General features: G+C 36.5%; 1 protein-coding gene across 24 annotated transcripts in view; it reads right to left on the bottom strand.

Annotated features, from left to right (window-relative positions):
• The window catches only part of LOC135213014 (F-actin-uncapping protein LRRC16A-like), a 300836-nt gene that overhangs the window by 271444 nt on the left and 11618 nt on the right, over positions 1 to 17774 (bottom strand). For all 24 annotated transcript variants that reach the window (XM_064246810.1, XM_064246820.1, XM_064246824.1 and 21 more), the window contains exons 2-4: positions 13894 to 13991; positions 13591 to 13641; positions 6892 to 6951 (exon numbers count right to left, since the gene is read on the bottom strand). In XM_064246810.1, coding sequence (XP_064102880.1) covers positions 6892 to 6951; positions 13591 to 13641; positions 13894 to 13991 — 209 coding nt within the window. The remainder of the gene's footprint in view (positions 1 to 6891; positions 6952 to 13590; positions 13642 to 13893; positions 13992 to 17774) is intronic.

The raw sequence follows: 17774 nt of genomic DNA on the forward strand, positions 1-17774 counted from the left end.
ATTAAGAGATTATGTTTATAAGTCACCTACAGCATTTATGGTACACTAAGAGACAAACGGGGTGGGCGGGTCCTGTCTCAATTATATACTCTGATTAATACGTAGACAAAATATATCTATGAAGAGAGAGAGAGAGGAGAGAGAGAGAGAGAGAGAGAGAGAGGAGAGGAGGAGAGGAGGGAGAGGGGAAACGTAGAGTAGAGAGGGGGAGAGAGAGAGAGAGAGAGAGAAACGCTGCATATGCGTGATGACTTAGGGAGGGAAAGTGTATAAAGAATTTAAATACGATGTACTTCGCACACGCGGTGAGGAAAGGCATTTGTTTAACAGTCCGGAATGCTACGATAAATTGGGGCTAATTAGGGGAAAACGACGAGAGAGAGAGAGAGAGAGAGAGAGAGAGAGAGAGAGAGAGAGAGAGAGAGAGAGTAAACAAGACTATCTCCTCCACTTCACATCGAACAAACATCCTGTGGAGTCCTCAAATGGTAAACACGATTGGGATTCTGTTCGAATTACCTTCCCTCCGTATTTTCTTCTCCTCAATACCACAAGAATTCTTTGCTCTTTTGTCTGTGCTTAATTAACCCAGGAGGCTATTTAATATTTCTACATTCAATATTGAATATAATATACAATAAAACATAGAATTTACATCATAGGCCAAGCGCTGGGACCCACGATCTCATTCAGCGCAGAAAGAATATTTGAAATGTTTAACATAAGGAAAACCTCGCAGTTTCACTACGATACATTTGTTAGAGAAGGTGGAAACTGATGGAAGAAAGACTAGGAAATTACAGTAAAAGGAATGAGAGGGGCTGCAGTTAGGGGCACTAACCCCCCTACTGAAACATTGAATATATATATAGTACACGAAGAAAGACCTGATTGAATCACGTCTACGCTTCTTTGTGTAAAAATAGAAATATACTCACAATGACATCCTATGACTCATATGTGGACTTGGATATTGAAACATGATGTGATAAAAATAGGTATAAATACTTAGTGTGATACATGTATGAAGACTGGGGTTGAAACTTAACATACAATACATTCAGCGGAAGTTACTATTCTATTAATAATAATAATAGTAACCATAATCATAGGAACATTAGGCACGATCCCAAAATCCCTGAAAAGGAATCCGGAAAAACTAGAGGCAGAAGAGTGTGCTCCTAGAAACGGCGCACATAGTAAGAAAAGTGATGGACTGCTAAGGAGACAGGATGCAACCCGGAATCCCACACTATAAATACCACCCGTCGAATTAGAGGACTGTGATAGAGCAAAAAAAAATAAAAAAATAAAAAAAAAAAATAAAAAATAAAAAAAAATAAAAAATAATAATAAAAATGATGAAGAAGAAGAAGAAGAAGAAGAGCATGAAGTCGCCTTAAAAGCCAGGTAGTATTATCAAACACAGTTCCGCATATCAAGTTATTCAAAATCACTCTCCCGACGCCTCGTAATATGAAGTGAAAACACAAGAGGCCTTCTCAGCCTGCTTTCCGGGAACGGAGAGAGAGAGAGAGAGAGAGAGAGAGAGAGAGAGAGAGAGAGAGAGAGAGAGAGAGAGAGAGAGAGAGAGAAGCATAAACAACCTAGCACCCTCGAACGTCGAAGCACAGGCAAAACAAACAAGTCGATGGTGATGGCGGGAAGACAGGCAATGCTCTTATAATCATAATAAAAAGAAAGAAAAAATAGAGTGAAATACCCCCCCCCTCTCTCTCTCTCTCTCTCTCTCTCTCTCTCTCTCTCTCTCTCCTAAAAGTATGAATTTTTCCATAATCAGTAGGAAATACTCGACGAGAAATGACAAGTAATGAAACCAAAATATTTGAATCTCACTTTGTAGAGCTGAACTCTATACTACTACTCTCTGCAAGCATTGCTCTCTCTCTCTCTCTCTCTCTCTCTCTCTCTCTCTCTCTCTCTCCAGGAATCGTTTTTTGAAAGCGTAGGGGCGATCGATCACGCGACTCCATCCACCTGAGGACTTGAAGAGGGCCACACTTAGACCAGTTTGTTTTATGGACGCAAGAGAGAGAGAGAGAGAGGGAGCGGGCGGTTCTATATTTAAAAGCTTTCTACAGACTATTAATAACACTACTTTCAATAGCGAATATCACTAATAGTAGTGATAGTAGTACGGTGCAAGAGGTAGAAGTAGTGACTGTATTATAGTTGTAGAGGACTAATAGAGTGTTGAGGCGCTTCAAGCCTCGTAAACAAACAAAAAGCAGGGTTCACGCATGCAAGATGTTATCAACATGCAGAATGTGAGCAAATATATATGTACTACATACATATGTATACCAATACCATGTTTACTATATATAAGTATATCTACTGTTATATATATATATATATAATTCTGGTATATATATATATATATATATATATACTAACTATATTACAAACATATATATATATATATATATAATATATATATATATATATATATATATATATATATAATATATATATTATATATATATATATATATTTATTTATATATATATTTATATATGTCGTAGTAAAGACTGGAACCAAATCCAATGATACGTGAATTTATAATACAATGGCCACAGTGTAAACATAAAACATAAGGATATCTCTGTGGCTCATGTCTAAACGCCTTCTGGCCGATAAAATCACTGCACCTTCATATAAAAACTCCCTCGCATCACCCGAGGGGAGCCACTAAAAGAAGGGGCTGACCCATAACACTTTCTTGGATATTATAAATAAATGACTATAGGTTTACATTTCGATATATATTGAACCATGGTCATCAAACATCGGAAAAAATGGCATAAAAACCGCTTATATTCAATTTTCAGAGTATAATCAAACTTCCAAGACCACACAATGCAACATTTTCCATTGGTCCTGTACACCACGAAGTCAAAATAAGCTATTAGAAATGTATAACTAAAGGAAAACAATATAATGCAAGGTTAAATACGTAATAATTTATCTAAAAATCAGTGGCCACAGTTAACAATAGATAAAAAAAAAAACTGGTTAGCAAAATAAAAAAAATAAAAATAGAAAAAAAATAATAAAACAAAGGCCTGGTTAGAACGAAAAAAAAAAAAATGAGATCGCAGGACATTATATAGAGTCCAGTTCCACAAAAGAGTTGATCGAAGGACTTGCCCTTCGAAAGGAGCGGAGTTTCTATATAAAAAAAAAGGGGAAACAAAAATAAAGAAGTGTATCACAATGACGCCACTGAAACTTGCGATCAGTTTTATCATAAGGGTCAAAACTTCCCAAAGATATTTCCTTTTAAAAAAAATCTGCTAAGAGATAGGGCAAAGTTTGCTCACAAGATGTTACAGAAAAGATTCTACAGAGAGAGAGAGAGAGAGAGAGAGAGTTTGTTACAAAGATCCTACAGAAAGATACTATATATATATATATATAATGTATACAATATATATAGTATACATATGATATACACATATATAGTATCTATATATATATATATATAGATAGATATATATATTATATATATATATATATATATATATAGATATATATATATATATAATATATATATATATATTATATATATATAATATATATATATAGAGAGAGAGAGAGAGGAGGAGAGAGGAGAGAGAGTGAGGAGAGAGAGAGAGAGAGAGAGATGCGAGAGAGAGAGAGTGAGTTTGTTAACAATATACTACAGAAGATCCTACCTACACACACACACACACACACACAGACAGGCTTCTATAACCCTTGCAAAACACGGTGCGGGTCCGTCCCAGTCCTGGGGCCACTTGGCAAGTGGCATTTCCTTCATTTCTTCAATAACGTCTCTGGTTTCTATAACAGAACACTTCCACGCGTCCTGGTTTCCTTTCCTTTTTACTCCTAACATTCTTTCTCTCTCTCTCTCTCTCTCTCTCTCTCTCTCTCTCTCCATTCCTTTCACCTATACGTATCGATACTCAAGTGCTTTTCAATCGTTATTCCGGTTCAATTTTCATTTGCCAGTCACTTCGGGTTTTCATTTCATTACACTTCATTAACACCTTCGATAACTCATTATTCTTCCCACTTCACTACATTTGCTGTTTTTATTAACACGACGAAGCTTCTAGCGTTTCGTTTCACGCTACCAATCCCTTTCCATGACATATCCATATATTTTTTTTTTTTTTCTTTTTTTTTTAACGATTACCCATCAACACTTCCCTTGGATTTTCTCTCCATCTTCTTTTTCCATTAATTTCTATTTACAAGTAAATATTTTCAATTAATTTCATTGCTGCGTCAACATTTTCTCTTTTACTTCTTTCACTACAAATCTATGCTTTCATCATTACAGTTCATTAGAGTAATTTCGATACTTTCTTTTTCATTGAATGTCACTTTTCACTCACATCTCAGCCCTTTCTCTGCACTTCGAAAGCTCTTAAGTTGCCTACGCATTAATATTTCAAATATACCATTAATTCAATTATTATTTTAAATATACCATTAATTCAACTATTTGGAATTACCATTAAGTCAACTATCATTTCAAATTACCATTAATTCAACTATTATTTGAAATAACCATTAATTCAACTATTATTTCAAATTACCATTAATTCAACTATTTGAAATTACCATTAATTCAACTATTATTTCAAATTACCATTAATTCAACTATTATTTCAAATTACCATTAATTCAACTATTATTTCAAATTACCATTAATTCAACTATGTAAGCAGAACTTCCGTTCCGTTGCAAATGAGGGAATGAAACCATCGATTTTCAACACCCGAGCAACAAAAAACGCTCATTCAGCAATTCCGTCAACATCATCGTTGTCCTCTTTACACTAAATAGTAACAAATACAAACTGTTACTGATTACGACTGATGCTTGTTTGTGTACGCCGAATTCTCTATACAAACAACCATGATTTCCAAATATGGGAGATGTTACTATTACTCTCTATACCAGCGAGTCCCAATTTTTTTTTTTTTTTTTTTTTTTTTGCCATGCCCCACCTAATCACCTGTAAAATCCTGATTTTGATTTTCAATTGATTTATATAGATTTTTGGCATTATGCCAAGCACTGGGGCAACTAAGGGCATTCAGCACTGAAACGGAAATCGAAAGTAAAAGGTTTGAAAGGTGTTACAGGAGGAAAACCTCAAAGCAATTGCATATGTAACAATTGTTAGGAGAGGGAGGAAACTAAGATGGAAGAAAGAATGTAAACGGAGGTACAGCAAAATGAATGAAAGTAACAGTTGCAGCTAGGGGCCGAAGGGACGCTCCTAAGAAACTTAAGTAATGCCTACATTGCACAGAATGAGGTGCACTGACGGCACTAACCCCCTACGGGGTGTAAAATCCTGATGTCCACTGAGGTGATATATAAATCTTAAATTCGCGTGGAGGAAGCCTAAAACGCCATTAACTTTGTTTTAAACATATTCGAATTGCCCCTCCCCCTTAAAAATCAAATTCCACCCCCGGGTGGGGGGGGGAGGGTACCTTCATCTCACGCTGGGAACAATTGCTTTAAAAGATCTCAACTAATAAATCAAATGCTTCATAACCAACATAACTGGAATTAGATTAAAAATATGTAGAGAAAATAAAAGTAATTCTTTCAACTCAAAAAGAGAGAGAGAGAGAGAGAGAGAGAGAGAGAGAGAGAGAGAGAGAGAGAGAGAGAGAGAGAGAGAGAGATTATTTAATAAATTTATTAAGCCCAAAGAAGTCAAAGAGAGAGAGAGAGAGAGAGAGAGAGAGAGAGAGAGAGAGAGAGAGAGAGAGAGAGAGAGAGAGAGAGAGGTTAGCTAACGATGCATACTTTTACTAAATAAACTTGGTTCTGTAATCCGCCCAAAATAGATTCCATCCACCAGCCTCCGATCTAACTCTTAAAATACCTTACCTTTCTTAGCAACACACATAAAACAGAAAATTCACTTTGCCAAATAAGCCTGATTAACAACTCTCTCTCTCTCTCTCTCTCTCTCTCTCTCTCTCTCTCTCTCTCTCTCTCTCTCTCTCTCTCTCTCTCTCTCCATTTACGCGTGCACATTGAATTGAAAGAATTACTTTTATCTTTTCTATTTAAAAATATCTTTAATTTCCTAATTTCAGTTTTGTTGTTTATGAATCATTTGATTTATTGGTTGACATCGTATAGAGGGTGACAGTAACACGGGCTATATTTAGAAATCATTATATTTAGAAATCATTACTGTTTACGTGAATATTCATTATACTCATTATGTGTATTCACACACACATACAGAAATAATGCCTATTGGAGCAGCATAAGTGTCTCATATTTACAAAAAACGACAGATTTAAGTAGGCCTGTTTTTTATATACAGTAAAAGTATAATTATACATCTATAGATGCGTAGACAGAGTGCACATACTCTAATACCACATTTCATACTGAGCCACCAAACTTAAGTTACCAGTAGAACATATGCCATAATATGTTAAGACACTTATCGTAAAACTATTTTCAGTCAACAGTACAATCCAATAACATTCTCCACAAAAAGAAAAAATGTATCTTCCCGGTACCAGACTACAACTTACAACTTGTGGTAACAACGCAAACCTCCAAAACAGTTCGCAACCTCCTTGCAATGCAGAATAGCAAATGATACGTTGATACGTTTAAGAAAACTCTAAATAAACAAATATATCCCACTGAAGGAAAGAAACGAAATCTTCAATCCGATTCAGGAGTCGTCGCGCTGCATTCGATGCGCGATAAAGAAAACGTAAGGCAAAGACACGAAGGGACAAGCAAGACCGAGAATCTAAAAGACCAGAGACCAGACCCGGTGGTCGGTCCGTACGCCATCAAGAATTGATCGGGAACAACACTCACCTGGTTGGGGCGTCGGCTCTCGATGCCTTGGATATCCAAGTAATGAAAATGTTGGTCCACCTGCAAAAAGAGAGATGAGCAAACGTCAATACTTTCGTCGGTGGGGGAAGGTGAAAGTCAGGGAAAGCAGTTATTAAAATCTTAGTACCATTTTCAGGTGTAAAATGGGAAGTTATTACTTACATCACCACAGAAAAGAAAATTTTAGTACCATTTTCGGGCGTAAAAGTGGAAAGTTATTATATACATCACCAAAGGAAAATATCTTATAACAAAGAATGAACATTTTTACAGTAAACCATGAATTCAATATACGCAATTAGAAATGGATAACAAAAGGAAACAATATTATTTAAGGCCACGCCACGGTTAAATATGTAATAATTAACTCTAAAAATAATTCGGTGGCCACAGTTTAACGAAAACAAAAAACAAAGGAGCCCTGGTTATAATGAAAATTAGTCATAAGGACATTATAAAGCGTCAATGAAAGCAGTAAAGAAGTAAAGAAATGCCATTTTCATAACAAAAGTTATTACGTACTTACATCAACATTGAAAAAACCTTATAACAACAAAGTTTAGATAATCTAAAATTTATACTCCAAAACACGTTAATAGCATACTTAGTCAATTAAAAATGTATGAACTTAGCTATCACCTCCAACAGGGTGGTTACGTTTCAAGTTTGTTTACTTCCTGTCTGTTGCCAAAATCACGCCAAAACACGTTAAAAATAGTCTTGGTCAATTAAACAACATCATGAACTCAATATTCACCACCTCCGACTGCGCAGTTATAGATTTAAGACTGTTTACACAGTGTTGCCAAAATCACGCCAACACACATTAATAACAGACTTAGTGAATAAAAATATGAACTCGACTGTTATCACCAACCGACAAGGTGGCAACATTTCAAGTTTGTTACCTTTCTGCCTGTTGCTAATATCAGGCCAAAGGCTACTTCGACTCTTACGTAACTTTTATTTTTATCCAAGACTGACTTTTGACTAGCAGCAGGTGACTGAATTCTGGGTTAACTTCGGATCTGTGTGTGTGTGTGTGTGTGTGTTGGGTGGGGAATTACTCAGCCTTAGCAGACAGAGGTTTGCAAATGAGTCGATATTTACTTTCACGCGACATATCCAAGCAATTTTCATTATATATATAGTTATATATCAATAGTTGATTCCTTTTCTCAGCTGAATTTACTTACAGCCAAACTATAAGGTAAATGTCCTGAATAATTATATAATAGCAATATTAACAGTTTCCTGGGAACTGAAACATATCTCTTGTAATATACATAGTAATATACATCGGTCTCAAACTGTCATACTCTAAACGAATTACTAAGTTCAAAAAAGCAGCTAGAGGGTAAATCAGCAAAGCATATTCTCAAAAGTGTTAACCAGTCTTGGAACCGATGTTTAACCTATAAAAAAAAAAATTTTTTAGCACTCTGTAGCCCAACCTCCTCCATAGCATCCTGGAGATTATATCTGAAGTATCCCTCCAATGGGCTTAATGCCAGAAGGCAGAGCAAATAAACTCTTAAGTAAATGATTATGATAGTACTACTCCCTTGCTAATAAGCAAAAAAAAAAAAAAAAAACAGTGGCCATAACTTGCCATTTTCAACCACAATTTGATTCCCAATATCACTATAGTAACCAAAAAAATTATCCTGCCCTAACCATCTTAAAAAGACAAGAACCTGAAATATTCTAGAAGTAAATCCCAAACAATTTACCCTACCTTTGCACAAGAAAAGTAGCACAACAATGAATATATGCTCACAGCAACTTTGGAATGACTTTAGGAGGATATAGAAACCAGTAACTGAAATCATCCGAGCAATATTTCTTCATGGTTTTGATTGGGGGGAGGGGGAGTTAACTGATACAGATTAGATTAGGTTATAAAATTTTTGGCACATAGCCAGTTAACTGATACAGTGTGCCATACAAGACTAAACTTTGGGGAATACTATACTAAAGGTTCTTTGTACTGTACCTTCAGTTTTGACTAAGATCTATTAAAGGAGTGTCATTATATTTTATATACAATAAAGTATTGTACATCTATATAAATTGGAACTAAAGGAAAACTGCAGTTTTCTCACAAAATATAAAAATCCTTGTCTTAACTGCATATAGTATATGACTCGCTCATTAGTTAAAAGGTATTTTATTTTACAAACAGTCTGCACATATTAGTACAAAGATTACATCTGTAGTTTAATCACCATTTGGATAAGTCAGCTTCCTGGTTACATATATGAGCAAGCGGAGGAAGATAACCTACAATAAAGCAAGCGAAGGAAGTTAACTAGACTCCATACAATCAATGTATGTTTTTTACAAGAGTTCAAGGAAACCTATCTCTTCTGTCAAAGTATGGGAGAAACAGCTTGGTAGGAAACAATTATCATAAAATCCCAAATATTTAGATCTACAACCACTAAACTGGGCCCTTTAGTTACAAGAAAGGCAGAATGAATCTTCCTCTGGCCACTCTTTTATGTATCACCTACAGCAGGCCAAACTCAAATTTACAGAACACACACTTTCAGCAGGGAGAGATCGACAAACATTCTCAATCATCCTGTCACCTTTTCCACCAGGAAGAGGTGACTGTATATGCCAGGAAGGTTAGTCATCTATTGCTTCCATGGCTTGTTGTTAATCACAGCCCTAACCACTTAGCTGACATGGCCAGGGGTAAGAGTAATCCATTAGGACAGGCTGGTCACTGAACTCCTGATTAGGAGTTGGAAGAGGCATGGTATCTTTCTGACCCCAGGCTGATGGTATAATAAATACATGATAGATAAAGGTATCAAGTCAACCCATTCCACAACCAAAGACTGCTCTTAGTAATAACCTATAACAAGATGTTACAAATGGCATTATGCCCTTCCAGCGCCAGGTTGGTCCAAAAATTATCAAAATGGTAGATACAGAAGATCAGCGGTAGATGGGGAAGATCAGCATCCACCTTCCCAATATAAAGTTTCTTGAAACTTTCACCGTCTTCCTTTAGAGAGAGAGAGAGAGAGAGAGAGAGAAAACCAACAACAACAACAGACACAGTTAAGTCTTCTAGCATGCTGAGCCACAGTTCCAACCATGATGCAGACCAAATTTATGATCACTGCTTCAAAACCAAAGGTCCCTCTGATTGTGCAAAATTAGTGTCTAAGGGTCACCTCTTAAGCCTCTCCGTGACGATTTCACTAAAAAATTAGTTCAATATCTTTATGAAAATGTTTGTCCAGTTCAAAATGGTATGGCTCCAACGGGGTACCACCATCCAGCTCTACAGACACACCAAACTATGTTGGCTGTTCCACAAAGTTAGACAAATGATGCACAAGAATGATCTGGAGAAAGCTTACCAAACTGAAAATTACCCAATCTCTCCTCAGGTGGTGAGCAGTGCCCTCCCATCCTGAAGAGGAGGATTACCAAGACCAGTCAATGGCTCTGTCTATCATAACACCAAGTAATGGCACAACACCCAGAGCTGGTATGTACTGCGTATCAGGAAGCCATCCATTGACGGAAGCAGACATGGAAGTAGCAGGTATAGTACTTAAAACAAGTGGGCGTGAAATCTGATTGTGGTATGACTGACATGGCACATGGAAAATTAAGTCATCAGATCATACAGACCTGCAGCAGATATAGGTGGGGGATTGAAAGGGAGGAAGAATAGGTGAATGAGCACAAACGTACAATACACTAGCATGTCTTCCCTCTTACCAAGAGACTGGTTCCCACAAGAGTACATAATCACAGTCACCCCTCTACTCATAAAGACTATCAAAACTTTTTCCTGCCTCTCCTCTGGTCTTGTGGTTGGACTGAAAAAAATTAGTACAAAGGAAGGTGAGGAAGTAGGAGAGGTACAAAATGAAAAACTCAAGGAGAACCACAAAGAGGATGAAGAAGCATGGGAGTATTTCCCTGCAGCAGTAACAGCAATAGATGAGAACATCCTGAAATTCCTGATGGAAATGGGTAGATCAACAATTGGGACAGCTGCAGTGGAAGTGATAGCTGTACCAGCAGCAGAACACACGGCAGCATAGGCCAGCTGCATCAGATCAACAAAGAATGCTCTGAATATCATCCCAGAGAGGATTTCCAGAGAGCCTTCAGGAACTCCAGTGGGTCTAATGTGGATCTAATGGAAGTTTCAGAGTACAACACAACAAGGGACTGTGCAGTGACATCGAGGGTTGCTCGGCGACAGAGAGATTAACAGACAATGCACACGTAACTTTGTAGGAATAGAGGAAGGAAAGTCATGTTATCTCAACAATCCAGCAAGGGAAGACTGATGAGATACAGACTAAGTACTATGAGTTGCAGAGCTAGCAAGGATGCAAACCGAAGAGCTCTTCAAAATGAAGGAAGGTATACTATTTCCCATGGAGATCAACAGCAGGGGGCACATCATCTCCCACAAACACGCCAATGCCAAGGACACCTTTTCATAGTCAGATTTCTGTCAGAATTACTGACTCATGCATAAACACTTTCTAAAACATACAAGATGACTAACAAACAAAACTACAAAATATTAACAATGACGATGTGAATGCCTAAGCAAACAGTAGTTTTGAAAGCCCAAGCAAACATTTCTGCACAACAGAGCAATGGTGAGCAAACTTTAGAGCAACCAAGAAAAAGTGGTTCAACCAGGGAAGTGACTAGGTTTCCCAATTAACAACATGGCCCCTCGTTCGAATATCAGCAAGTCTCAAAAACCAAACACAGTAACTGACATTTATGAAAATAGGCAAAACTGTTGTAATACACAAAACACAAACTTTATCTACTACAACCTCATACAAAATACTCCAAAATTTTTGAGATTTTATCCTTTTTATTTATTTTAGCTCCTGTACCTGTTGAAGTTGAAGCCTAACTAGGTAATGAGCAGCAAACGCTCACACTATTTGTAAATCCCACCAAGCTGGAGAAAATATAGCCATCTTGAACATTTAGTAAATTACGAATGTTAGAGGCATGCTTGCCAAAACTTCTTGGCATTGCTTCCTTAAAGGTCTCTTATAATCATTCTCATTACCTAGTTCATATTATTGGCAAAGCAGAAATCATTTGAGAATTTAGTATTGTATTGGCTTTAATGCAACAGGGAGCCTATTCTTGCTCTCTACCACCAAAACACTATCAAACAGTAATAAGTGCACTAACAAACTTTTCTTTGGTACTGCCCCATTACTAGATTACTCTGTTATTACATTCTAGTGCTTCAACATTGCTATAGTGTTTACCATTACTGACATTCATACTGGTACGTTTGTGGTTAGATTACTCTGTTATTACATTCTAGTGCTTCATCATTGCTATAGCAGTTACCATTACTAAATTCACATTGGTATGTTTGTTGTCTACCATTAAACTGGTGTTATGCCAGCATAGGCTCTTGCTCACACACAGAGCTGCCAGTTAGAAGTAGCCAAGTGCAGTATAATTTAAAATGTTAATACCATGCAACTTTGGTTGTGTCCAACTGAATTTTCTATGTAAATAAATGGACAGCTAGTAGGAAGATACTGTATAGAATTAAATAACTGATAGATGGCAATGCAGCTGGGGGGCTGAAAGGTTCCTGCAAAAATAACTTGAAGAGCTGTCTACAGTGTCTTCTGCATGGCACACTGTAAACTTTAACAACCTGTGAAGGTGGCTGTGTGGGTTAAATGCAATACCAAGTTTAAAATACCACATATGACACATACCACAAAGATACCCAAGATTAAAAAATATGGCTGATAGTAGTGGTTTTCAACACCCTAAATTTATAAAAGAAGAGGCTCTAAAGATGGCAAAAGCAAATTACATTGTGGTTAATGGAAAAGCACTAGAGAAGATGAAACATTCTAATTACCTTGGCAACATACTGGATTGTGAAGCTTGTATTGAGAGGAAGTATCAGAAAAAGAAAAAGTAACAATCTAGAGGAACTGAATAGACCAATGGACTACTCATAATTAGAGAACAAAAGTTTACTGCCTGTTTAAAACCTGTCTTTTAAATCAGTCATGATCACTTACAAAGTTTTGAAGAGATTTGTAGGGACCTAGGATCAAAGAACAGACTGAAAGACTTGAAGACTGAGACAGTCAAGGTATGTCACGAAAAGGGACATAACAGTTAGTCAAGAACATATTAGCTATGGAAGCAGCAGGAAGGTGACCTATAGGATAGACCATAGAAGTAGAACAGGCACAGATAAAGACTTTAGTCCAACAGAAGACAAAAGTTACGTGATAACTTTGTGTACATATATCACTGGAATTCCTTTTTTCCATAAGTGCAAGACAACTGTTTCAATAGAATTGGTACTTTAGCAAGAATATTCCTATGACATTAAGCTGTGTTGCTGAGGCAATACCTTTAGTGTTTTATGAAATGTCCTTGACATTTAACATTTTAGAACTACTCTTGTTTACATAATCCTGTCCAATGCCACACAGGCACATCCTGTAAAAATCAGGAAACACCTATCACAGAGATAATGAGTACAGGAAGTACCGAAACAAGCAGCACGCAGTATTTCTGTAAGTAGCAAGAATGAAAAATTAACATGGGCATGCCAAGCGACGACAACCACTACTTTCTTGAGAAAGCACCACGTATTGAAAAATTCATGACACTTACCCTGGTGGGAACTTTGGCTGTCAACACAAACAGTCGGCATGATGCAAAGGCCTGGAAAATCAAAATAATAATATTAAAACTGTACACTACTGTAAAACTAATATTTACTGCATAGACCTATAACTTACTGATTACCAAAGCTTCTCCGTACCAAATAGCATATATTACAAAGTTCTTGTAAGTAAAGCTAACATGGAAATACTTCAGCCACAAACAATTTGTAAGTTATTTTCACAAACAAAATTCCATTAATTTCAATTAACTGAGAACTTTTAGTCAATAAAAAATATATTTAATGCTTACCAACACACGGTTTTCTGTTTTATCTCCCTTGGTCTCTACTTTAACCAGCACTTTTAAGGTCAGCTTCACCTTCCGACCCAAGCACTGACGTATGGAATCTGGGGATAAAGAACAGAGATTGACACCACCTTGTGGACACTGAGTTACTTTCATATGAATATCAACTAGAAATAAACATTTCTGTTCCTGAAAAGATATCGCTTTTACGGCAAAGACCATTTCCAGTTTCATAACATTTCTACAATTCTTTCAAAGTAATTACAACTCCCAATATTATTATTAAGAAATTGACAAAATATAATCTAAATTTCAAGGAAATGACAACCTTTAATTCCTTTCACAAGAAACCTTAGAAATTACATCCAATTGAACACAGCTCTCTTACTTGAACAACTAATCCTTCAAACACTGAACAAGTAACGAAAGGAATTTTCACCTCCGCCAAAAAGCTTATATGGCTCATCTATATAAGTTCATTTAATCCTTACCCTCAAAAGTTACAGTTCCAATAGGCAAACTGAAATATTTGTACCCCGAACCAAATTAATATGAAACCACCTACAACACTGTAATTCAACTACATACTGGGAAGTTCTGAACATTTCAAACAACAGTAGCAACTCAAAAGACTCATTACCGTATATGCATTAACTTGTTCAAGAATACAATATAGTATTTCCTAAACACAGGTACAGTGTTCCCCCTGTATTCGTGGGGGATGCGTACCAGAACCCCCGCCAATAGCTAGAACCTGCAAATAGTAGTTGAAACCCCAATAAAAACTATTAAAACTGACTATTTTGTTAGGTAAAACTCAAGAAAAACCCACTAAAAATGTTTATACATACTTGCTTTTTTTATAATTTTATCACAAAAAGTGCATTATATAATGGATTGTGGCCATTTCTCATAAAAAATACAGCGAATACGTGAATTCCCCGTGAATAATGGGGCTAGGCAGTCCCCGGGTTACGACGGGTTCGGCTTACGACGTTCCGAGGTTAAGGCGCTTTTCAATTATATTCATCAGAAATTATTTCCAGGGTTACGACGCCTACAACGCTCATCTGGCAGAAGAAATCTGACACCAAAAATGCAAAATAATCAATATTTGAAGTTTTTTTGATGCAAAATGCAATAAGAATGCAGTTTTCATAGTTTTTAATGCACCCAAAGTATTAAAAGTAAGGTTTTCTTAGGATTTTTGGTGATGTTCCGGCTTACGACGATTTTTGGGTTACAACGCGTCTCAAGAACAGAACCCCCGTCGTAACCCGGGAACTGCCTGTATATGTTCCAGAGGGAAACCTGCAAATATGTGAGTCCACAAATGCGGGGGGTTGCTGTATACAGTCCAAACATGTAAGTACTATTTAGTCTTACCATCTAACACAATCCCCTGAAACATCACAACAATAATAAATAAAAGTCGTCATGAAGTCTTTCAGGTAAAAGGGAAATACTGGCCATTTTCCACTATTTCAAGGTTACAAAATATACAAAACAATATTATTCCAACTACACTGCTTTCTCCACAGTTGCATTCACTGCATTTTCCATGGTAAAATAATGTATTTCAATGCTCAAAGCACAGATTTTGTTTCTTACTTCATACCTTGGCTACACAATACACTAGGCCACCTTAAAAAAACAGAGCTAAATCTGTCTTTCAACTTATAAACCAATAAACTATATGGAATTAACACAAATGGTTAACCTTCAACGGCAAGGAAAGAGTTGATCTGAAGGATGGTTCAACCTTCATGGATCATTACAACTGATGAAGCAACCATGTATGACAAGTTTCACTGCCCTAATTGAAGATCAAGAATTCAAGAGAGAGAGAGAGAGAGAGAGAGAGAGAGAGAGAGAGAGAGAGAGAGAGAGAGAGAGAGAGAGAGAGAGAGAAAGCGCGACGCTACATAATGACTGGCAATATACTGACAGCTCAGCTAATTTCCAACACAGTCACACTGCTAATAATTCAATACAGTACTGCCACATCCCTACATATTACAACCTGCCTTGCCTTACAATGATGTCAAGCTCCTCAATACTAGTCATCAGATCAGGTAGGCTACTGAAGTTTATGTACTGTTAGAATGCCTTGTCTATTCAACAGGTATTAATAAATTATTGTAATTCCTAACCAGTTTTAATTTTCCATATGCATACCGTACTGAGTAAGTACAGTACGTATGTATTAAATATTTCTTATATGCAATATCCAACATGAAAACCGTTATATCCAGGTCCATATATGTATACTAACTATGGCTATAACTTATATTTTTCAAATCTTTACTTTTCCACTGGTTCTTATTGTCATCTTCAACCCATTACATATTTAGATAGATCACGTTATATTATTTCAAATTGCCACTTTTATCATTCCTAAATTGCACTGTCATATAAATAAAATTGAATTTTTTTCTATTACACTTTATATGCAAAACTTCCAGTTTTACTCAAAATATGACAAATTCTACAATATTTTGTATTTTTCCTAACATACAAACCCCCCCCTCATCATGTGATAGGAGGAGCTTAGACATGCATGCATCTAAGCTCCTCCTATCACATGATGTTGTGGGTTTGTATGTTAGGAAAAATACAAATCATTTATAGAATTTATCATTGTGATTTCACATATGTTTAGAGGTGGTAGTAGGAACACAGTATAATCAGTGGTGATACTTTCGGTTTCCCAAAGAATTACTTAAATTAAAATTGCCAAGCTAAAGTTCAAGAAGTTAGATAAAACAGTCATGTGCGAAGAGATAGGAAATGTACACTGCAAATAACGATAATTATCATCCAGTGTGTGCAAAGAAAGAGAAATTGTGAGTTCTCTCCCCTAAGACAAAAGGCAAAGGTACCCCACCAAGTACAAAAAGGTGTGTCCAAGAGGGTGGTACATTCTTAGACGCAAACTTAACATCAATTCAATATAGGAACCCAATCTAATAAAGCCTAACCTAGCTAGTATTAAGAATTCTATTATACGTACCTATCGGACCAAATCAACCCAAACCTAGCTTGCATTATGCACCTTAACAAACCTAACCATTAAAATCAAACCTAACCCTCTTATAATTGAGCAAGGATATATTTTTATCAAATGGGACTATACCTAATAATCTTGTCCAGTCAAACTTAACCTAACCCAACAGACTGAATTCATTTACCATCTCCACTGTATCTGTTCTTTTTGCCACTGTCTCTGGCAAAAACTCTAAAATATTGATAAGTGGTTTTATGATTACCATTTCAAGCCATTATCATGGTATTGTTGCAGCTGTTCATTACTGTCATCAACATTCTTTTAAGTTACTCTGTCAGGAGTATTACTGTGCATAATAGCCCAAAGTCAGTGGTTACAGTGTCTGAAGGGTAATAATGTGATGAAGGTTTCCAACTAGCTATCATTCATTATCATTATACTGTACATGGAGCTGGGGGTCACCTACAGTACAAGGTAACTAACTTGATACAACAGCCACAGATAGGCTATGCTTGTCTTGAAAGATGAAACAATAAGACGAAGTCTGAAAGACCTCTTCCTACGTTAGTGCCTAATAAATGAACGATCACACAAAAGAAACAACTCGAATGTCACTGACTCAACTTCCAAGCCTAGTGTACTTACCTAGTAGGTCACAATTGTAACTAGCTCTCAATTCTTAGGTTATTTAATATAGAGCTACACTTTAGTGACTTTTTGTAAATAGCCTTCCTAGCCTGGTGTTTATCATAACCAGGTCTTATGTTTGTTGGCTAGCTACCTAAATCAGGCCAAGTCTGATTGGTTTAATAAAACCTAGCCTAACATGTAAAGGATGCCAGACACTGAATTGAAGATTGAAAGACAAGTGCCCGAG

The sequence above is a fragment of the Macrobrachium nipponense genome, chromosome 42, assembly GCF_015104395.2.
Source record: "Macrobrachium nipponense isolate FS-2020 chromosome 42, ASM1510439v2, whole genome shotgun sequence".
Lineage (NCBI taxonomy): Eukaryota > Metazoa > Arthropoda > Malacostraca > Decapoda > Palaemonidae > Macrobrachium > Macrobrachium nipponense.